This window comes from Colius striatus, chromosome 10, assembly GCF_028858725.1.
Source record: "Colius striatus isolate bColStr4 chromosome 10, bColStr4.1.hap1, whole genome shotgun sequence".
In the NCBI taxonomy this organism is placed as follows: domain Eukaryota; kingdom Metazoa; phylum Chordata; class Aves; order Coliiformes; family Coliidae; genus Colius; species Colius striatus.
In genome coordinates, this window is record NC_084768.1 from 12,462,508 (window position 1) to 12,487,243 (window position 24,736).

General features: G+C 39.1%; 1 protein-coding gene across 2 annotated transcripts in view; it reads right to left on the minus strand.

Annotated features, from left to right (window-relative positions):
• NTNG1 (netrin G1) overlaps nucleotides 1–24,736 on the minus strand; it is a 147,072-nt gene that overhangs the window by 34,947 nt on the left and 87,389 nt on the right. For both annotated transcript variants that reach the window (XM_062004142.1, XM_062004143.1), the window contains exons 4-5: nucleotides 20,240–20,412; nucleotides 10,307–10,333 (exon numbers count right to left, since the gene is read on the minus strand). In XM_062004142.1, coding sequence (XP_061860126.1) covers nucleotides 10,307–10,333; nucleotides 20,240–20,412 — 200 coding nt within the window. The remainder of the gene's footprint in view (nucleotides 1–10,306; nucleotides 10,334–20,239; nucleotides 20,413–24,736) is intronic.

The following is a 24,736-nucleotide window of genomic DNA, read 5'->3' on the forward strand; positions in this document are numbered from 1 at the left end:
CCAGATTTCTGCAGGGATTTTTTGGGGAGCAAAAGGCAGTAAATAAGGAGAATGAAAGGACATTATTTTTAATAATGAACAGTCCTTTTGAAAAGTGAAGCACAGCTGAATACAACTTCAAATAACAAAGAACCTTGCTTTTACTAGTCATCATAAAATCGTTCTGTCTCAGTGCTACTTGTCACGCCACAGTCTGTGTGTGGCACTGATATTGTACAAAACTATGAGTCGGTCCTGCAGAGAACCTGCTTGCTTTGTGGATGGTGTGCAAGCTGAGAATGCCTCTCAGCTCCCTTGGGAAAAAAAAGTGGAAACAAGACGTTCAGAATGGGTTTGATGTAGACAATGACAATCTTTCTCACTCATAAATCTCAAAGCTTACTCAGAATACAGACCGTGCTGTCTAAAGTCCAACATAATCCAGGGCTTTCTGTACATCAGGACTTATAATCTCCATGTTTACTTTTCCAGACTCTTTTTTTGGGCAGTGGTGTGCACAGTCTGAGGGCTGGAAGATTCCCTTTTCAGGTGGGGTTTGGTTTAATGGGTATTTTCTCTCAGAATTGCGTTACTTAGAACCAGAAGCACAATGAGTTGGATTTTCATTGTTACTACTTTTGCCACCATGTGGGATTCTTTGAAAGCAATTTCAGTACCTGTAGACCACTAGGGATTTTACAGCATCCTACCTTGGTTTGGTTTAGAAACCTCAAGGGAAGAAATATTCGGCCATATCCTATCAAACTTTGGAGGATCTGCATGCATCAGGAAAAATCAGGTTTTGTTATTTACATCTGTGATATTGTTCTAAACACACAAGCATACGGACAATGACATAGATTACAAACATCCATTACTGGACTAGTCTAGATTGCAGTTGAACAGTACATGACGCCACAGTGAACAAGAAAACAAGCAATTGATGATTCCCAAAACACCAAATGGACATAAAATACCGGGCATAACCATTTACTTTCTGTGGTTTAAAATATAAGTTTTAGAGATGAGAAGGAGATCCTAGACCAATATATATGACACCTCAAATTGGGAACAAAACAGGAACATATTCTGTTAAATCTGCTCTGCAGAGATAAAACGACAATATGAGACAAACATGGGTATCTTACCCAAGACATGTGTCTTACCATAACATCCTGCTTCAGGGCCTTTTCAGTCAATTATATTTTGGTTATCGGAAGAAATATATTTACCAGTAGAGTGGGCCTTTTCTTTTCCTCTCACACTTTCCTATATCTATTTTCAGTCACCTCTGCTGATATATTTTACAGCTTTTTGGGTTTTTTTTTTTGTAAAAACATTTCTTAGAAGCCCTACATAATGTGTTACTTACATGCAGCATTTTGCCTTGCAGTGAAATAATCTGCTGTGCCTCTTTACAGCTTCAGCTGCTGTGTTTTGGGGCTGGGGCAGTGATAACCCTTGACAGAGCAGTGCTGTGTGTTGGAGCTGAGAGTAAGTGAAGAGGATGGGATTGTGGGGGGAGGAAAGAAAACTTTTCTTTGGGCCTTGCTCTAAAAAATGGTATTTATATTCTCCTCATTTTTCCATTATAACCTTTCTTCTGTTTTTACCTGCCTAGCTTTGAACATCAGATTTGGACCACATTTTTACCATCTTCTGTAAGTACAGCACTGGCTGTGTCCTTTGTGAGCTGAAGAGAATTTCTCTTAATGGTCACATCAGCCGATTTAGTGGTGATATTGAGGCGGAGAGAGCTACTTCTTCATTTCTGCCTGCAAGGAATTCAGTTGGGCCGTGAGTAGATTATAGTTGTCACAACTTGGTTGGCACCAAGGGCCTAAGCTTATAGGTCTTTTTGAAGAAGGTGTGTTACACTGTTATGTCCACCTTAGAGGAAGATCTGCAGGGAAGCTATGGCAAAATGTCTGGGGCTTCAAATGTCTAATGTGGAAGGAGGACACTCCATAGTATCTTCTGACCCATTTGTCAAGGATGAAGAGAAATTGGCTGTGTCAGGTTGTCTGTGCTAAAAGTCCTCCCATAGAGTGAACAATGCAAGGAAAGCATGATGACCTGCACTGTACCATTTACTGTTAGGTGGTTTCCTGCATCTGAATCAGTCAGGCTGTGATATAATCACGCCATTACATCATATTCTTGCATTTTTGTGCTTTTTGCTTGTCCATCAAGAAAACAGAAGAAAGAAAATGAAGTCGGTTTGGTAGATTCTCAAATAGTTGATGTGTTGATTAAATATAACCTGCCTCTATTGATCAGATCCACCAATTCACACACATAGGAAGTACAAATGCCATAGTCAGAATGTATGACAAAGGATGCCTAAAAGCCATCCTTACTGGGGTGGTATGCTCACCCTTGCCCACTGATAGACAATGATTTCATGCACCTGAGAGATCACCTTCCTCCTCCTCCTGAAAAAGCTTTGTAATGCCTTACGACTGACCCTCTGCAGTGTCTGTCATTTAATAAGCTGTAGAACCTAAATAGGAGATCAGGTATTTTATATCATCTGATTAACATAACTAGTAATATTTCCTATATAATATTATTCTGATGATGATTTCCCCAACTAATCTCTTGTCTAAATAAAATCATTTCTTGTATGACAGAAGAATCAGTGTTACATAAACTATAGGTCTGTGCTCATTTTAGCAAACTTCAAATGGAGGTTGTGACTTGCTGCAAAATAATTAAAAACTCCCTGATCCTTTACATTAGATTACATTAAGATGAGTTTCTTAATGGGCACCCAAAACAATAAAGAGCATATTTACAGTTCCTGAAGATTACCAATTAACTATTCTTACTAGTGATTATTACCAGTTATCAGTGATAATTATAACCATCTTAGAAGGGACTTTGGGAAGCCATTTGTTTGCACCCTTGGCTCACACCAGGGTCAACTTCAAAGACAGATAAGTTGTTAAGGGTCATATCCAGCTGAGACAAGCTTGCTGTCTTCCGTGTCTCTGGGCTGCTTGCAAATGTGGTTAAAGCTCCCAGAACATTAATGCTTCTATTATGTGCTTGTTCATTTTTATTAAAAAAAGATCTTTAGTAAAGATAATATTTTTTTGCTTCCATCTTTACTCAGGGAATGTGTTATCCACAAGATCGCAGGGTTTTGGGTGAAACCTTTCTTCTTACCTTTTCTGGGTAGGATTTTTGGTTTTTTTTAAATTTTTTTTTAATGGAGCTGAGTTTAAATGCTTTATCTCTGAAGGTATGTGAAATGTCCAAGTCAAAGACTGTTGGCTGTCATTCCCACAAGTACTTTGGAGCAGATGAGTCATCCTTTGAACAGGCTCTGTTAAGATTCATTTAGCAGCCAGTTATTCTTTTATAGCAACTTGTGAAAGTATTTCTAGTCCTTGGTGATCGCCACTAAGAATTTTATTTATAGAGAAGTTGATTAGATAAACGAAGCCTTTCCAGAACAGTTCCATGTATGGACACTGGATTCTGAAATTAAAGTAATTATTTGCCAGAATAATTAATGATTTTTTGATGTAGGTATTCTATGAGATCCTCTATATAAACCTACTTTAATATAGTCTATGACAGTTACTCTGGGCAAACAAGGCTACAGAAATGTGAAAGAGAGTTTCTAAAAGTAAGTTTGTGTTATTATTTAGAAGCAAAGGTACTGTAGGCACTTTTAAGACTAGAGGCATGTGAGCTATATCACTGAGATAGAGCTCAGATCTGACATGTCAAATTTGCATTGGAAATATCTGCATTTTTAGTTACTTATGTTCCAAAGCCAATTATATGCAGAAAAGAACTACTGGGGAAAAAAAATAATGAAGGAGAAACTGATTGTTTTATATTTATTAGGTGTATGATAATTTAGGGTTTTTTCCTCCTTATCATTTTTTGTTTTGGATATACACTGTTGGAATTACCTGTGACATTAAAGAAAGAAAATCTGTCTCAAATAGTCACTAGAATTGCAATCTGCACCCTGATCAGGTAGTTTCACCCTGACACCCAGACAGCTGCACATGAGAAAAACCTATCATGATGCTGGCAGAAATTAACTGTCACTTTGTGGGTTTCTGATTGCAAACAAGGACTGAGCTGGCAGTAAAATGAGAATGTATTTTCCCTGAGAGGGGCTTTCCTTCCTGAGAGGTGAGGCACACAGGTGACGGAGCACCTGAGATTGTGTGGCTGCCGGGCATCTGTGGGGCTCCATGGCACCCAGCTCAGCATTGTCATCTCCTAAACTGTTGTTGCTGACCCAGTCAACAAACAATGGATTTGCTGAAGATTACTAATAATAGATCAGTAAGTCTTAAATAATGCTTGCTCTGATGGCAAACAGGGAGCACTTGTGTTAACAGCTATCATTACTTACAATAACAATAAAGAACTCTAGTTCTCTCTGAGATGTTTTTGGACTTTCCCTCAACTTCTATGTAAAACACACACAAAAAAACATTACAAATAATCTCAGTATAAGTTTAATGATTCTGGTAGAAGTCCATATTTCTAGTCATAGAAATCTGGCCTTGCCACTGCCTGTTTTAAACCATGACTTGTGAAAAGTAAATATGGATTCTAAAACAGAGATGTCTGCTGAGCACAGAGGAGTTGTATGTGTGACAGCCGTTTTAGGTGTTAATATTAGACAGGAAATTAAGGATAATAAAAAAATAACCCCCACTGAAATCAATGGCAGATTTAGTAAGTGGTGGAATAATTGGGTGTGTTTATATCAGATCATATTCCATCACTTCTTGCACAGACCACACTGTCACTACATAATTTCTATCTCTTTAGGTCTGTTTGAAGTTATGATAACCCACCTCACATAAAATTTGCCTTTCAGCACTTTCATAACACTGGAAGATCTAACTCATCAAAATAGAAGAAATGCTGAAAAGTTGTTTTTTAAAAATCATCTCTTTATTTTATTAAGTTAAAAAAAAATACTTGGCCAATGTTAGGCATTTTTTTGTGAGCAATGTAGGAAGTTTCATACCTGTTCCTTTGAAGAAAGGAGAATTCTGCATAAATGTGAAGATGTGGTTGTTTTATGGCAGCTCCTCAGCCTTAACAGCTTTTACAACTGTTGGAAGAATTTAAATGCAATTAGTCTTTTACGTGTCCACTTGTTACGTTAGAAAAGAAAGTGGTCTCTTTTGAGACTTTAAAAAAATAATCTGATCGTCCAGCTCTGGAAACTTTTAGATATCAAAAAAACCCCATTGACTTCAACAATATGGTGGCTAATTGTCAAATGAATGAGCTCTGAGGGAGCATTCTTCTACTGTAAGTATTTCCACCAAAACATTTGTAAAAGTGCACAATAAATACAGGTATTTTTGGAAGGAAATATTTAGGTATGTTCTTATGACCAAAAAAAAAAGTTTAAATAATTCTGTTGATAGTTTGCAGGGGTTGTTCCGTTTTATTTTGATTGATTCTGCTTTTTCTTACAAAGATGCTGAAATTTTCTGGTTGGCTAGAATTACTGCACAGTAATTCACAACTGATGAAGAACAGTAAATTAAGATCTTTTTTAAAAAGTCCAAATGCTGATTCAGAAGGATCATCTTCCCTTACACTCCGTGAAATAAACTGATAACATGTCTAAGGGATAGAAAGAAAAAGAGGATGATGAAAGTATAGAAGTGTATTTTTGCACAGCAATTTCTCCCTCAGTTTATAGATATGTTTGGGGATCATGTCTGCTCTCTGTAAACTTCCTGAGTAACTGCAGCTAAACTTGCATAGTGCAAGTGTGATGTGTTTTGTATGGGTACAATGGTAAAAATTCAAGTGTTGGTATCTTATTTTCAACAGCATCTTATCACTTGATCATTAATGGTGAAAACAAAGACAATTGTGAACTGAGTAATTTCCTGTATATTACAGCAATGAAAAAAAGCATTGAAAAGACTATTTGACTAATACACTGTTTTTAACTAACCCAAGATGATGAAGGTAAACTGGGATGAAGAATGATAAATAACATGTCTATTAGACTGATGAGAACGGTTCTTCTTATCTGTTAAAATTGGTGGATCTGGTACAAGAAAAATTGAAACAAAAGGCTCTTCAAAATCCAACACCAACAATCTGTTAGCGCTCCTTTGGGCAGTGTTGGTAGTTGCTGACCCTGCAAAGAGGTTTCCCACTCTGCAAAGAGATAGTTTCTTCTCAGCACAGGCTCTTTGCTCACTGACTGCCCAGGATGAAATCCTGTTTATACAGAAGAAAGTTGGTTTTGTTATGAATCCTGCCAGGTAAATAAATTACTAATAATGTTTTCTATTTGGTGTGTTAAGTTTCTTTCAGACCCAGTCTTCAAATGCCTGCATTATGCTACATAGGCTATCAGTATTTTCTTTCAGCTCAGTCATGTTTTAATATAAAAGAAAATCTAATTGTTAAAGTGAAAAGTTCTGAGTGCTTCAAAGTGTTAAATGGAGGGAAAACAAATGCTGTTCTTGGTTTAATCGTATAATCGCTTACTTATGTAAGATGATTGCCTTAGAGTAGGTGCCTGTTTACCAGTATTTATCAAAACGTCAGATTTGGATAAAACTGAAATGAAACGAGAGCATTTTACTCGCTATGTGCATCTATAAAGAGTACAGTCTGAAGACAGACCTTTAAATGTTTTAAGGAGATAAACATTTTAATGGTCTCTCAACAGCACAGCTCTCTCTGTAAAACTTGACCTCCAATAATAATAGGAAAGTAATGTACAACCTAGTTATGCATGTTTGGATCCTACTGACACATGTGGGTGTTGTGTGTTTACTCTAGTCCACAGCTTGGCATTGTCATGGCTTTGATTCCATGACTGTAAATTTAATGAGATAACTTGTCAGTTAGTGCAAGGAGGCAAAATCAGGTCCAAAATATTTTGTGTTGTTATAAAAGAGGAGACCAAAAGAAATCTACTAGTATTTGCTCTTACAATTCTTTAAGATATATATCCACAACAGTAAAATGTAACAAATACATTTAACACAACTAAAGCTACACTCATCCTGACACTATTTAAGTTCCAGAAAAATACCTACTAGATAGTTCAAGGTTAAGAAAACAATGAGTGCCCATTCAAGTTTTTTTTCACTTGTGTCTTGCATTTGGTATTTAAAAAAAACCAAAAAAAAAAGCAATCAATTTGCAATTGGCTATAAGGGAAGAACAAAACCATAGACAACAAAGCAGAAAATACCATTTGATTATCTTGATTGCATCTTGCACTTGGGTGCACTGTCTGTCTCTAAACTCTGACTCATCTGCCACCAGCAGGCTTTAAGGTGATAATCACCCACACAGAGCTATTTGCACATCATGTCTATCCTATCCTGTATCTAATTATACCCTTTATAACAAACTGTTTAGCATAATTACTGGAGTTATGCTTTCAGGGAAAAAGACAGAAGCTATAGAAGATTCAACTTTTGGAAGGCACACATGTATAGATTAGTAACTTTGGTATTTGCTCACAGTAATGAACGTTTTGGTGCACTGGTCTATGTCAAATTGTACAATCATTATTTTAGCAAGTAAAATAATGTAGCTTTCAGAATATTTACATACTGGATGCAAGCATCGCTTACAATTATGAAATGGTTTTGGGACTCATTAATTGCTAACACTTTCACCAGTATTTTTCCAAACATAGCAGAAAAATGCTGAAAAGGCCAGCATTGGAATCAAGGATGCTGGAAACGATCAGAGAACCTATTATTCAACTGATAGACAACAGCAGGTACAAATGACCTTAATGGGAAAGCTCTGATTTTATTTTACTTTTTCTTTCTTCTAGATGATCAGAAAGGATGTTTACTTAATGACCACTCTTGCTTTGTGTTCAGTCTTTAACGATGAGCTGCTTTAATATAAGATCCTTTGAGGAAAAAAAAAAAAGAGTAGAGAATGATACATAAATGTGCATACAAGTAACGATGGTTTGGTTTTCTTTGCTCTCAGTCTAATCTCAAAGGTGTAAAATGAACGTTGCTTGCAGTGGCATCTTCTTTGTACACTGGTAGTTTAGTCTTCATAACCCCAAGCCCCAACCCCATTCTCCTCATGTCCTAGGAAAAGCTTGAAGCACGCAACAGCCGATACTCCCCACGTTAGTGTGTGCTGCCAGGCAAAATAAAACCCAAACTGTATCTCACAAGAGTAACTTCCTGTCCCCAGATGGGAAAAAACTCTGCTGATATGAACACAAACATTGTATTGGCGCAGACAAAAGAAGAAATCATGCAGAATCCATTAAAGCAGCCATGACTAATTAATCTTGTTTGATATTATGTGTTAATTGTACTTCTGTTAAATTCTCGAGACCAGGATGAATTTATGGGTTCTATCCTTGTCTAACAATAATTCTGCTATTTCTGTCTGACAGGAAACATCTTCAGAACATTGTGCAAATACAGCTATTTCCCCCTGAGCTACTTAAGAAAAAAAACAAATGAAAAAACTCAAGCAGAGTATCAGTATTTGCTTGTGCTCATGAAGAGATGCTCATGCTTCATCCTTTCCAGGTAGGCAAAGAAATTTGTCGAATCCTACCACAAATTATTCCAAAACAATTGTATGAGATTAAAGCTAAAGCACAGACTTGCAGAAACGTTTCTATTTCCTACTGAATCCTAAACAGAATTTTCCCATTTGTATTAGATAAACTGTACTAATCACCCCAGTGTAAAGTATGAAGAGGTCAACAATGCATCCTTTCAGGTCACCATTGTTTAAAAGGTATTTGAGTTTCCCTATTAAGTTTTCAAAGGCCAACATCTGCTGATGCTCAGAAATGGTAGATGTGGTGACGAAGGCCGTATGGAGTGTGAAGTGAAAACACAACCATATAGTCCATGCAACACAGTACTAAGAAACTACAGCACAACCAAACTCCAAAGAGCTATTTTCCCATTCATCCCACTTCTGTTATTAATGGCAGGAATATTCCTGAGAGCAGTGACTTAAACTTCTCTTAATTTAGTTTGTGGTTGTTTGGGGTTGCTTTTTTGTTACAAATTATATGTATAAACACAAGGTTTTGAAAATAGCACATCATTATGCATTTGCAATCATGCAAATGCCAAAGGAGATACTACTTTACAGAATTACATTATTAGGATTGAAGGCTTTCATTTGCACGTTATTGTCATTGATGTTGTTTCACTGTGTAAAGCTGCAAAACAGATGCCGTGGCATTCAGCTGTCACTGCTGCTCTCATTTGCAAGGAGGATAGTTTTGATGGCATTTAACTTGCTGTCTAGAGCTTAAATAATCAGTGCCATTCATAGGCTTAAGCAAACTGATCTGATTTAGCAATTGACAGACCCGATTGCGCATCATAAGCAGCGAGACGGTTATACCCAAATTATTAGAAGCTTTTCAGCTGGGTATCAGGTACGGCAAATTGCATTTTACTACTGTGGTGTTTTATCATTGTGACAGTCCCGCATCACACGAGTTGTGTCTAAAGCCTCTGCAAAGCTGAGGCTGTGGGGAATGTTCTTTTAGTAAGCCGCAGCGGGATCTCATTTCTACCTCCCTGCTTTATTTGTAATCAACTAACGTGCCACGACTGCCCGTGCTTCTCAGCTGAGGCTCAGGGCTGAGCTACTCTGCCCTTTGTCCTCCCAGGTATTTTATTGAATTACTTATCTATTTCACTGATACAGTAGTTCTTCACTTAATGGTACCATTTTGCTATAGCTGAAATGTAATATTTTGGTTCTTCAGTTGCATGTGGGAAAGCAGAAGAACACGGTGCTGTTAATTTTGTGCATTAAGGCCCAGTTCAAAGGCCGCTGGAGTCACTGCAGATTGCAGCTGATTCGCTGCGTTTGTGAAGCTACTTCGTAACAATGAAAGCTCTTCCATTGCTAAACTCTTCCATTTGCTCTTTGAATTTCCACACACACATACACACATGGAAATTAATGGTCCTACAGTTCTCTGTTATTAGCAAATACTTTTTGTTTGTTGTTTTTGGAAAAGATGGTCAACAGATATTTTCTGTGGAACAGTGTCTCAATTCTCTGTGTAACACTCCATTTTGTAGCACTCAGTTTTCATCTGCTGATCAGAAAACCTGCAGCTGAAGGCAGATGTGTTGTCAGGAGTGACATTCTCTCCAACCACGTAATACAGTTACATGTCAATGCAACACAGGAAGGCCAATATGTAGTAGTGGCAGAGCACACTGCAGAGCACATTTTCAGAGAAACATTATCTACACCAGAAAGGGATGTTGGGAAATTAGATCCAAGAAGCTGAATGACAATGCAAAACAATTCTTGTTTTATTACTTACTACCAATACTGGAAATACTGGGTATACCTGTAGAGAAAGAAAACACAAAAAAGCAGAGTTAGCTGTTTGCTGTAGCTGGATGAGCCATTACAGCCAAGATTCTGAAAGCAACTTTCTTCTAATTTTCAGAATATGATATCAGTACATAGTTAAACCCAAGCAACTGCCAATATGTACCCAGCCCTTCATAAATGCAGAGTCTTTTGATTTTTCAGCACGAGGCTGCAGGGACCACTCAAATGTATTGACAGATGGGTATTTCTGGGACCTCCACCAGCTCCCTGAACTTCATGAATTTGTTCAGAGCAGTTTTGTATCTCAGCTAACCAGCCATTAGGTTTAATGCTCTAGATAAAAATATCAGTCATGCGTGTATTATGCAGATCTAGGAGAATAATTTAACCAAGGGATAGATGCATTACTAACTGCCTTAGCCAGCTGCTTAAATCAGTTGATACCTTCTGTTGCATTAACTGTATATAGCTATTTTTTCCTCTTTTACCTGATGGTTATCTAAATTAAGCTATGGAAAGGAAAGGTAATTGAGTGAAACAATCTAATGTATTAGGTGGGTCATACTGACTAAGCCTCTCATCGATTTTTGGTTGTTTTTTTTCTGCTTTCATTGCAATTCCTAAACTGAATTAATGCAAGGAAACCATTCCAGAGACAGGTGAGATTTACCAGAAGAGGTGGGGCTGCTGAGGAGTAAAGCTCCTCTGCTGGATTAGCAACGTGGGATCTCATATTGCATGACACAGTCCCAAAATGTAGCTTGTTATCAGGTGTGCCCTGAAAAGACCTGCAGCGCAAAAATATGGGTATGAAATCTTTCCTGAAATGCCATTTTCTTGAGATTAAATGCCATTGCTAATGGCACTATTGCTACTCTCCTGAGTTCAAGTCACAAATTGCGTATTGGTATTTAAATCCTGGGTATTTACATCCTCTTAGTTAAATACAGGTTGCCTTTTGTGAGTTTTATTGGCTTTTGATGGTATGCATTTTACTGCAGAAATCTGTCTGCTTCTCCATTAAACATCTGCTGTACTCCTTTCAACATCTATCTTGAAGTTCTGTCTTGCTCGAGATGGCATGGACCTCATTCTGCAATTAAGCAAACTGGAGCAAAGGAATCTCTTGGGGGTAAATGATATTCACTGTAAGCAAGGTTGTGAAGTCAAGCTGGGAATGTTTCTAACTCCTAGCTTTGGTTAAGACATTGCTGAAGTAATTGCATTTGGAGAATGGCGACCGTAAACAGATCTTTTCTGTTTCACCACACCAGTCAGCACTGCACCAATCACCCTACACACCCGCCCAGCTTGGTGTCATCTGCAAATCTGCTGAGGGTGCACTCAGTCCCCTCATCCAGATCATTGATAAACATGTTAACCAGCACAGGCCTCAGCACTAAGCCCCGGGGAGCATCACTGCTGACCAGCTGCCAACTGGATTTAACTCCATTCACCAGGACTCTGGGCCCAGCTTTGTACTGTTCTGCAGTTAGGATAATGTAAGAGAGCTTCTCTCCTTTTGTCTTAACTGTCAAAAAGGCGATGAATTTTCAAATAATTTCCCCCAAAGTTGCAGTATCAGCTTGTGGATGTTTTTGCAAGTCACTGTAGCTGTTCTAGACATGCAGCATTCCTTTTCCTTCATACACGGATGGAACGTGCACAAATATTAGATAAAATACAGATACTGTGTTCTCATACTCACACTTCCACTGTGAAATGGTATTTGTATTTCCTCTGGGTATACTCCCCCGCCTCAAACCTCTCTCTCTCTCCTACACACACGTACAAATATCCTTTCCTTTCTCTCCTGAACAGATTGTAGCAAAGGAAGAGGTTTTCTTGCAAGCCTGCTCTCCTCACTTTACTGTATTTCAAAAATTTCAATGAATTCATAGTGATAAATGCTTCCTGGGCAGAGAATAATGAAAACAAGCTGCTTGCTAGCCTGAAGGGCTCTGTATTAACCTTGCCAAGTTGTCTTCAGCTCCTGTTTGAAAAGCTCTTTTGCTATTTCCGTACAAAGTTTCTGGGTTGGTGTGATCTGTAACCAGCCTGATTTTCTGCAATAGCAGGTATCCCTGTGCGTGGTGACTGGCCTTGACAGAGCACTACTTTAAGCCCTTTCTGCTAAAGAGAGTGAGAATGGCACTTCTAAGTTTATCTGTAAAGAAAGAGCTGGTTACATAGGGCCACGAAGCAGGATCTATTAACACTCTGTAAAAACTGCACATATGATGGGAAAATTATTCTTAGTAAGGGTGGTTTGGTGAGATCTGGAGGTACATATTGAGGCTAGCTCCTGAATTTATCTGAGCTGTATTTGTTGCAAGCCCTTAGGTAAGGAGGCAGAGGTGGTGTGGCTCTCCCCCTCTGTCAGTGTGATGGCAGTACTTTGCAGCAGTGAAATGATGTCAACAGGTTACAGAGATGAAGAACCAGGCCCAGGACTTCCCTTGATGCACAACTACTCAGCTAGACACAAAGAGTAAGTAAACTTAAGTAATTGTACTCATGTATGTTCAGTTGTTAAACCAAAGCAACGTTCATTCTATTTTTATCTTCCGGTTGATATCATTGAGATGTTTATTAGTGAGGAAACTGCAAGTAAAGTGTGCAAAGGAAGTTCAGGGGTAGCTGCTGCTCCCAAAATGGCAAACATTGCAGAAGAAAGTCTCTAATACTATTTATTATTTCTGACTTGACTTGAGGGTGGTGGTTTGATATATTACATGTTCACTGTAAGCGCATCTAAAAATACATGCGTTACTGGAGAGAAAAAAATCTGGTGTTTTCCTTCCGTATGATTTCTGCATCTGCCCTGTAATTTCCTCGTTTCCCTTCTTCCAGAAATGGGCTCTTTGAGCTGTTAGCTACCATGGAGCTGGCTACTGAGAATGGAGAAAAAAAGCAAATCAGATTCTAGCACAGAAAGCAGGTTTTTGAGTTCTTCGTTAGTCTGTGCCCGTATGAAATCCATAACACAAAGGAGGAGCAGCAGGCTCTTGGTGAGAAGGGTCACACTGCTGCTTCAATCTCAGGGCAGGTCGTACCCTGCAGCTCCTCTTGTCCCCTCCACTGTCAGTGCCTGTGTGTTCTTCCCAGCAGCAGCACCATTAATGCAGCCAGGCTGCACCTCTTCCAGGGCAAGGGGTATGTGTGGCATCAAGGAATGATTCTATCACAAGTTAAAAGTGCAGCTGCTGCATCACAGGGAGCCCAGGACAGGCTCCTGCTGCTATGGGAACACTGCACCCAGCTTGCAGCTCACTCACATTGTGTCACCAGGAGCTCAGTGAATTATTCAAGTAAGGTGAATACAGCCCAGAGACTGAGAACTAAGACACCCTCCTATGAACCCACGGCAGGTTATGATTATAAATAGCACAGTGCAAGTTTGCCTTCACATTAATTGCCCATCAGAGTTGTGTGAGAGCTTTTCTGACAAAAGAGACATCCTTATAACTGCATTCCACACCACCTATTCGAACCCTTCAACAGGGAAAAATGTAGAGCTCTCTGTAGCAAAGAGCCAGAGCAGGGTTGTTAATGACACATCTGATCTTCTGCTAGGATATCTGTGCTGCAGCATGACAGCATTGCCTGCAGTGAGCCTTTTTTTCCCTTTGCAGCTCCTCCACTGAGGCATGAATGCAATATCACATCCTTAGCATCAATTCCAGAAGTTCTAAATTCTCTAGTAATTTAAAGAGAAGCTGGAGGAACCTAGCATCTTGTAATCCCTCAAAGGGAGGGACTGTTATGATCACAGAAGTAAACTTTTCATGTACTGAGCCGAAAAACCATACATAGTGAAAGACACAATTCTTAGGAAATTTCACATGTGTTTCATCCCAAGACCCTCAGAATTCCCACTGCGGTTAATTCTGCAGTTGCTGTCTCTGTAAAGATGGAAAAAAATGCAATTCCCAGAAAAAGAACTGCTTAGATGAAATTCACCCTCCACCTCTGCTTTCCCAAGCAATATCACCAAAAAGAAGCTGGACAGGGAAAATAGTTATTGGCTTATTGGGCAATGCCTTTTAAAATTTGAACCTTTTCCTCATGTTTTAGTGACTCCAAACCAGTATTTGAGAACTCTCTGTCTAGGAAAAACTCCAGTGGGATCAAAAGGCTATTTGTAAAAAAGTAGTCGTAACTTATTGACAGAATGTTAGCTACTAAGAACTTCAAAAAACCTCAAACTCAGACCAGTTCTAGAACTCTGAGTATCTTGTAACTGACACTTTGCCTTCCCATGTTGCTGCTTAAGGATTGGAACCTGCTTTAATTGCTCCTCTTCACTGTATATGGCAAAAATAGAGTTGTTTGAAACCAGTGAGGATGGAAGCAACTCATTTCCCAGCAACAGATGCCACCATAACCAGCACAGCCAACCAACTTTGCAGCATCATGTGAGAGGGTAGAGACATGAAGAGTAATTTTTCAAGCCCCATTGAAAAAGAATACAGAATATGTTCTTTATATGCATTGATTTTTAGGTATGTAGCTGCAACGTTTTGTTGGCCATTGCACTGGACACTTAGTTGGAGGGAAGTTTGCTTATCATTTGCAGGTTTTCCTGACAGTTCTGACTTCTTGAATGCTGTTGATAACACTAGAGTTTTGCCCCCTCTCACAAAGTTTCCCAGCCTGACACACTTTTTGTGGCATCTTCTTGTTGCTTTTCACCTTCTGTAATCTTCATGAGCCAAAATTAATACGCAATACAAAACATGAACTATAAGCTTTGGTGTGTTGTAACATTATGTATTCACATCTTCCTTATTCTCTAGGAAAGATGTCAAAAACAGTAAGGGGCAATATTTTACATCTTAAGCATGAGTGTCCCATTCCTTCAAATTAAGATCTATCTCAGTCACGATATAGGCACTGGAAAGCCCCTTCCAGTTGTTTGGGAGAATGGAACCATTGAAAAATAGGACATTATCTACCTTATGAGTTAGCTTTGACAGGACAGCAGCATATGTGATCTTTTCAGCCACAGGGAACCGTGCTACTTGGATTCCTGAACAGAAAGCCTGCCATCACACAACCTCTTGGCCAACTTCCTTTACCCTGATCCTTCAAGATGGTTTTGTGTCAGCAAATATACATGGGGAAAGTGACAAGCACAGATAAGGGTAATCAATGCCACATCTTTTGCCAGAAACTGTTTCTGTGGCAGCTGTGCTGCAGTGATGCCTCATAAGTCTTTTCCCATTCAGGGAGGATTAAGGCTGTGCTGCTGAGAGAGAGGCTGTACTATCTGAGGGGGACCCATGGCAGGAGAAATTCAGTGAACTGATCGAGACTATCAGCCTAATTCTTGCCTGAAAAGAAACACCGATGTTTCCCTGGTCAATCCTTCGTTTCACATTGAACTATGAATTAGGAAAGTCATGTAACAGCTGGGAGGAGGTGTCAAGCACTTCTGGTACAGGTTATTGGTTGTGGAGGGACTGACAAAAAGCGAGCAGGCTTTGATGGATGGCAGCCCAGCACAGCCTTAGACAGCTCTGTCTGATGGAGCAAAGAACGTAAGTGCCAAAGATGATATAAACAGGAGGAGGAAGAAAAGGGCTAGTGCTGTCAGACATAGACCGCTGCTGAGGAGAAGAGCTACCTTGTAACACCAAGTATAGAGAAACTCAGTAAGTTCACTTTGAGTGTCAAAGCAGATTGCAGAATAAACTCTGCGTAGAATGTGGCAGCACACGGGAATAAATTTAATCAGGAAATAGTCAATATGACAGAGTGAAAATATACAACAAATGCTATGCAGTAGACCAACATGGAAATGCTGTTAGTGGCAGTGAGTGCCTTCTGAAAATCTCATGTTGACTTCAAGGGCAAAGGATACAGGAAACAGCTTTATATCACGGTGTAGGCTAGGACTAGAGTATAATCTAGAATGGTGTTGTATTTCATAAGCTGTAACCTGAAAAGGTAGAATAAAGTCTTACTAGCCACAAAAAAACCACGGCAGGAGCAGAACAGTGGAAACAATAAAAGCTCCAGTTGGGAAACAGTCGGAAATAGACATAGGCTTCTTGTTGAATCTGAGCAAACTTCCCATATTGAGAGAATCTCAAGCAAAAAGATCTTTTATTTTGTGAAAAAAACCTTCTAAACTTTTAATCTTTATCTTATTCAAGCATGCTCACGTTAAAAATCCCACTGCAAATTTATTTAAGATTGAACATGTTTTGGTCTTAAGGGACACTGCATTATTGGACTCCACAAACTGTCCCCAGGGAATTAAAATATATCAAGGGAAGTTGATGGTCAAACTAGTTAATTCTATCAACATGTTCTACAACTCTTTACAGAACTGATGCCTGACTAGGGAGAGTTTAATGCTAGGGCTGCATTACTGGCCACACAATGGAGATGGTGACAGAAACACAACAGGGCAAGTGCAGAAACTCTACACAGGAATGCAAAATTTCATATGTTCCAACACTTGGCATTAAATCAGGAAGTGCTAAAAGAAGTGAAGCTTTCACATACCATAAATGATTGCTGCTTGTAGCAAGTAATCAGACAACCCACAAGAAAGGCTGATTTAGTTCTGAGCAGTACATAGGACCCAATTCAAGAAGTAGTTATCAGAGAACCACTTCTGGATTGGAAGTCAACATAACTTGATGAGAAGGAAAAGGATGAAAAAGAAAATCCACTGCAGCAATTAACAGAGAGGCAGCAGATAAAAATGAGGCAGTTAGTTAAAATAAAAATGAGAAGAACAGCTCAAAAGATTTAACGCAAACAGCATGGAGTTAGGCTAGAGATAATGTGTATGAGGGACTCAGAACAATCACACACAATCCACCAATGAAAACAAAAATGAAAATCAACTATTTTATAAACATCAACCAAAAACCCTCAACACACAACCCAAACCAGCAGAACAAAGATGACTCTGGAAAGGCACCATCCAAAAGTTTAAGTCATCTCAATGGAGAAAGACATGAAAAAAAAGCTTAAAATCTGTCAAGCTAAATATAAACCACAATATTTTGAGCATGAACTTGCTACAGACATGAAAGTTATGAAAGTTGGCTTGTTTCAAGGTTTTTCTGGGAGGAGGGGAATAACCATGGTAGAAGCAGGAGGCCTTCTGGACAGGTGATGGGGTAGATAGGCAATCAAGGTAAAACAGCACTGAATATGACATCAATTGTTCACAACAAAGGAGGTTAGAGAGAGACTCTCGCAATCTGAGGAGTTTTTCAGTGTCTATCATCACCTGAAGGTGTTTTAGAAGATGTAAATAATATGAAGCAGTAAGAGTAGCCATAAGGGGATGTTCATCCAAAAAAGTGTTTAAAAGGAACTCAAATATGACATTTCTGAACTAACTACTGTAACATGTAACCTGTCACTTATGTCAGCCTTGATGCCAGAAGAAATGCTCTAACTATGGCACAGCCTTTAAAAAGGACTCAAGGGCTGATCACTGTAATAACAAAATATGAAGCAGCCACATTTTAGTGCCACTGTAGAAGACCCATGTTGTTTTCATGATTAGAATATCACATGGAATTTTAGCCTCATGAAATAAAAAAATTCCATTACAGAACCAGAAGAGAGCAAGCAAGCACAGATGAGCAGAGATGTGGCATGGTTTTATATGTAAGGTTAAATAGATTCTTAGAATTATTACGGTTGGAAAAGACCTTGAAGATCATCAAGTCTAACTACAAGGATTTGTCATTTAGAAAATAAGCTGGAGGAGTGGACATGTCCAGGATCTACAATCATAAATGGTGGAACAGATGTAAACAGGGATGCGTTATTCCCTGTTTTCTCCTGGATAATGAGGTACAGGCTTAACCATATAAAAAACAAAGCCATAACCATATTTAAAGGAAACACCTTTCACTTGAGTCATTAAGATGTGAAATGTATTGCTGTAAGACATCACTGAGATCAAGCTTATGACAGCTGTTCAGCAGCTCAGCGACCACTGTGGGTATGATGGAGGGTCCAGCTTGGAAAGTCATATTATTACTGGTAACTGGGAAGGCAAATTAGACATCTTTCTTCCCATAAACTCCTGATGTTGATCATTACTGACATCAGGATTTGAAGACAATTGGGAGCATTCGTCAGCTCAAATGAGGTTATGTTTTCATGATGCCATCACAATAATAGTAATAATAATAACAATAAACCCCAGAAAAGATGGCCTGTTATTTGCAAAGCGTTTTGATTTTTGGTGGAACCGTTTATCTGCTGGAATTCAATAACGCTGAAAGTTGTTTTAACAAGCTTCAGGCATCCTTTTGGTGGGCGCTAATTCCACTGTTCCGTCTGGTGTGTGAGCAACTGATTGGAAATGATGTAACTGACATAGCAAGCTGCATTTAGAAAGATCCCCGTTTTCATCTTCAGATGTATCTTGTCACTAGTTTAGATGATTGCTGGGGTAGCAACTGCATTATATCTATACACACACATGTGTTGAGAAAAGGTATATTTGTGCATACATCTGTGTGTATATCGATATATAAAATACATAAAACTAACCTGATAAATCTCACAATTTTTTTTCTGAACATATCTTTAAAGTATTAATCCTGTGAGCCCCACTTACTTCTTATAACATGTGAAAAAGTGAATGCTCTCACAAAATGTTTTTTCCCCTGCTTTTTGGAAGTTAATTTTTTTTTTTACTGCTCAGTAAGAATTTTATCATAATTTCATGCCCTCACACTTCATGGTTTGTTACTTGGTCTGTTACTCTCGTATTTAACTTGATAAGGTCCTGCTTCCTATGATATTAATTTTTGAGGTTTGATTCTCCACAGCTGCTGCTTTGAAGTCTTAGATAACATTCTGAGCACTGCACATTGCTCCTGGTTTTAAACTTTTCATTCAACTGCAGTACATAGCTCTGTTTCTCCCAAATAACTCTGCAGTAAACTGTTACATTCTAATATTCTCAAATGAATGTTTTGCCTTTCACCAGGGCACAACTGCAGACTCTTTTCTTAAAAGAAGCTAGTGACTTCTGTCAAAAGGTCTGGTGATTTATCCCCATCGTCTTCAATCCTTTCTTCAAAGGAAACTGAGTCTGTTAATCAGTTCAGGAGGATTCTGAATCATTGTGTATTTCATACATGCATGAAAGGAAAAAATGATACTCACACTTGTCTTTGTGCCCTCTCTTTCAGCACCATGTTTGTTTTGACCCAATCCTATCAAGGGCCAGGAAATGCAGCTGTCACTAACTTTCTTTGGCTAATATGAAAGTGTGCTGGAATACTGAGTGTGATGTTGAACAGCTGTTAGCTGGAAACACGTAGATACAAAACCTCAGGTTTTGCCCTTGCTTTCCTCCTTCAGCACTTAAAATGATCTAAAAGAGCACACGTGAATCTGCACTGCAGGTCAACATTGGCTAAAAACTTCCTTCACCAACCTTTAGATCTTGAGTGATCAACTGAAAAAACTGGTCTGAGTGAGTTTTTTTAACATTCTTAAATGGACAAAAAAATGTGCATGGGTCTCATCTCACAGATTGAAGTGAAGCTGGTTTGAATCTGGAGGCATAATGGAGAGCTGAGCACACCATGGCTGCAGCACTACTGTACATATTCCCACTAGCTTCTCTCCTTTGTGTGTGTTTCTTATGTGAAGGGTCCTAATTTTTCCATTGTTTAGCCTTTTCTGTGCAGTGTCTAGGGATTTGTCTTTAGGTACAAAACCTCAGTTCTCATGCAAGTTACTTACAAAAATAGATGATATATACTTACAATTAATAAGAATAACTTGACACCTTGTCCAACTCTATCTATAGGCTCATTCAAAAAATGACAAACTTTTGCCAGCATTAATCTTCCTTCAGAGTCACGATATGGGGCAGAATTCTAATCATGAAATGTCCTTATTATACAGAACTACTTACAGATATTAGCAGTGCCCTTAGGTATAGGCAGATAAGAACCGGGGCTCCATGGTCGGCCCTGGTAATTCTTCTTGCATTTTCCACAGTCTGGGCCCGTTGTGTTATGCTCACATTCACAAAGTAGCCTTTTGTTTTCTTCTTTACAGCCAGTAGCATGAAGGTTGCACTTACACCTAGTTTTAAAAGGCAGAAATAAAAAAGAAGTGGGATATTATTTAGGAGTCTTAGTTCAGATTCTCAGCAAAGCACATCCTATGGCAGTCACTCTACTTCTGTGTGTTGTGCCACTAGCTATTGTTTTAGCATGCTTTACAAGATATCACTCAAATAGCATGTTGTATCTTCAGCTCACACAGGTCTAAAAGCAGTAATTTCACCAAGACTCCAAATCTTCTCTTGTTTTCACTAACACAGCTCCACTGAGATCAATTAAATTATTCCTAATTTTTGTTACAGACAGATCTATACCTGCAAAAATTCAAGAGTTACTAACTACTCCAAGGAACAATACAAGACCTCTGCTTATGTCCTTAGAGAATCTGGCCCAAATTAAGATCTAAATTAGGTCCTGAGAGTCTGAGAAAACAGACTTCAATTAGCTACCCTCTGCAATGCCACAGTTCAGTGGAAGGGAAGCTTACTGCAATGGACTTTTGCCATTCTCCTTCAGCAAGTACTCTCTTGCTCAGAAAGGAATTCTTTTTTGCCTGCTTTGATTTGATAATAATTGTAGTAGCTGAAGGAAATAATTTCGGTAGGCACATTTAGTTTTACTTAGGAAGGAACACTTAATCAAACCTTGTAACAAAATCATTAGATAAACCAGATCTTGCACCTGTTCTTAGAACAATTGTATTTTCCTTAAACTCCCCCCTTCACCCAAAACTAGGACACGTACAGAATGGGAAGCTAGTTTCATAAAGTAAGGTATTGTCACCTCCTTCCATTCCTTCCCAATAGATGTCAAAACTGGCTAAAATCTGGTTCTGTTTGGGACTGGAGAAAAAAACAGTATTCAACGATCCTGTCTGTTTGTTTTCCTAATGATTGTACAGCTAGTGATTTAACGGGTTCTCATGTGGGCATTTGTCACCTGTTCCACACAGTGACCAATAATTAGAGCATACGGAATGGCCAAGTGCAAATTAACAGCTGTCAAACTGACTTCCATTTGGAAGGAATATGACCTGAAGCAACGGGCCACATACATATATATCCCCAGGGTAAAACAAGCTTGCACTTGTCATAGTGGCTGCTGGAGAAAATCCACAAGAATCTGTAATACAGTAGGTGGTGGAGAATTCCTCTCAATGCTAGAAATGAGGCAGATGAAACTGCTGTTATTTGAGCAATGCTCATTCTAAGGAAAAACAGGTTCAGCACCTTTTAAATTGAAATTCCAAACATGTATTGAACATGCCAGACTGAAGAAAGTGTGATTCATTTTTATGTAATTTCCAAAATATTGATGCTTAAAGACTGCATCAATTGTCAAGTGAATTGTCAATGAGTAGCCACTGCAGAATGAAAGATGCCTGGGTGTCAGTGGATGGAAAATGCCTATTCATGTAGAGATTGAAGGGTTTGGTAAATGGCACTGCTATTAAGCAAAGTAACGTGTGCTTTCACTGTCCATGGGATTGTGAAAATGGAAGACTCCCAAACAGGAGAGATACACAATAATAAGACAAAAAACCAGAGGTAGAGGAGAAAGAAGCAGGAGAGACTGTGGAGTCACTAGTCTAAATGAGAGAGAGGAACGGATTGAATTTCTTTCGGGGGAAGATTTCTGTTTTATTGGAGGGACTCGTCAGTGCCAGAGGCAGCAAACTGCTCTAGGCAGGAGGGAAAAGCCAACTGATTCTGAGAAAAAGCCATAGCTCCTGAAAAGATGCTGCAGATTGGTAGGGGAACTGAGCTGGGGGAAAAGAAATGTAGGTACATCTTCTAGTCGGTGTAAACAAGCATAGCTCTCTTAACAAGCACCTGACAGTGAAGAATGGTTGTGTCAGCAAACCTCATGCAGAAGTCTGGCTGTGCTTCTTAGATGCTATACTTGCCATGTACTCCTGAAGAGACAGACTGATCCTCGATTTCCTTGCATGGTTAAGTTTTGGGCAGACTCTGGCCATGTCCCTCTGCTTCTATGCAGTCTTGTCCCATGCCCCTTCCTATACACCTTCAAAACATATGCATGTATGGATATGTATGGATGCATATATACAAATAATTCCCATACATTCCCATGCACAGTGACTTCCTTTTATTTCCCACATTCCCTAAATTCCATGGTGATCCACCTCTTCATAGGTTGCTTCCTTCTTTTCCTTATTTCCCAGCCAAGAGGGTGGACTGTGCAGAATGGCTCTGGTGCCCAGGTTTTTGATTTCCTGGGGCAAGACTGCTCCAGAGGAATTACTTCTCAGCCCAGAGCTGTGGCATTGTGCTGTGGTAGATGCTCTGTGGTCCCTATGGCAGGGCCCACACAGTATAGCAACAGACAGGGCTTCTGCAGGAGGCATCTTCTGTGATTTTACCCACTAATCACCAACAGAAAAAATGAGCAGTGCATATTTTGGAGGTCTGTGTAGCAGATATTGGCAGGTTTTCACAAAACCAGTAAAACACATTTTCTCGTGGAAGTAACTGGAGACTCTCTGTCTAATTTTAAAGCCCTATTAACTGAGGTTTAAAACAATCATTCAGGCATCCAGAACAACCACAAACAAAATAAATAATGTAGGGACACTGTAGCCACTTAGCTTCCTAAATGGAGGAGTTGCTAAATGGTTCCTCCTGCCCTAAACCTGTAAAATTATCACAGATTCATTCAATCAGTGCCTCTCTGCAAATTAACTTACTTGGAGGTTTTATGTGTGTTTTTGAAAGCCTTCCCAGCAGAATCTCCCAGAATGCTGCATCCTGCCTTAAAATTCCAAATAGTACCATGCTTAAGAGAAAAGAGAGCAAACTTTCTATTCTCTCCAATTAAAAAAAACACCTTCCTCCCCCCTCCAATCCAACCCAAACCAGCAACAGGGGAGAGAGGTTTAGCCTTCTAGGAGGCTAATGATTTGAAGTGAATGTGAGAAAACAAATTTGATCACTGGAAAAAAAAATAAAGGACTGACCTCAAACCTTTGTGGGCACAGAACAGATAGTAAAAACCTAACAAGAACCCCTCAGAATAGTTCAAACTTAGCTGTGTACAGTTCCCAAAAAGAAAAAGTAAGCAACAAATGTGGTTTTCTACAAGACTAGCTAAAGATCGAAGATCGAGGTAAAAAATATATTTATAATTAAAATGTCAAATGTAGAGTTAATGAGAGCTACTTAAAATGGACACAAAAATACATGCTCAAAAAATCCCCACCCAAACCACAACAGGACAATGTGTAGCAAAAAAAACATTACCTTTGCTGCCTTACTGTGCAGGCAACAGAAAAGTTGGGTTTGGTTTATGACCATTAGTGTTACACAAGTATGATAAAACTTATTGATTTATTGAAACCTGAAGACATTAAACTGCTCTTGTTTATGGCAGTAACCATACACTAGGGGTAAAAGAGCAGAAGCAGGAAGACATTCAGAGGACTTAACCACAAATGCTCTGATTCTCCTCCATCTTGCACCAAATATTTTGCTGAGGTCACTTCACAGATCTCAGAGAGATTAATCATGATATCCAGAACAAATCAAGGCTGTAGTTGAATACTGGGTCAGTGTAAAAAAGGAAACAACATAATTTGGAGGGTTTCATGTCTGGGGAAAACCAAGCCAAGCAAAAATTCTGTGCTATACATGGAGAGACATTTTACTGAAACGAGGAAATAATATTTTGTATACTTCTGTTATTTTTAGGAAGGCTGCACTAGGAATTGGGCTATTTGTCCCAGGGACCTCATCAGAATGCATGTATGGACAATTGCAGAGACTTGTGCAAGGAAGAGAAATGCCCGTTGTGCTTGAGAGACAGACTTCATGAGATGAATGGGAGAGGTAAACACATATAGCGGGGCTGAGATGACTAGAGTATAATAAAAAGCTACTTCCATTTGTGTGATAAGCAGTAACAAAAATGGTAATATTTAAGGTTGTAGAAAGAAGACTCTTTAGGTAAAAGTACCATCTAGATGGACCATGAGAGAACCACTCTTGCGATGAGATATGCTGGATTGTGAGCAGCGTGCAGATAAAGCAGCAGAACCCAGACTTCAGGTTTATCAGGTAACTCTGAACTATGAGCCCCACTGATCTGGTAGCTGGCTTGATCACTGTCAGGATGTGGACATCAGTTTCCTATGGAAGACTGACCAAGTTCAGAGTCCATCAATCTCATCTCTTTTTGAAAGAAGATTACTTTTCTGCTCCAGAGGTGAGGAAATACTTTGTAACCTTATGTAAATATCCATGATGCTAAATTATTCCTGAAAATTCTAGGTGCTACTGTAATTTCTTTGAACACTTGCTTTGGGAGGCCATTCCTAGCCCTTACCA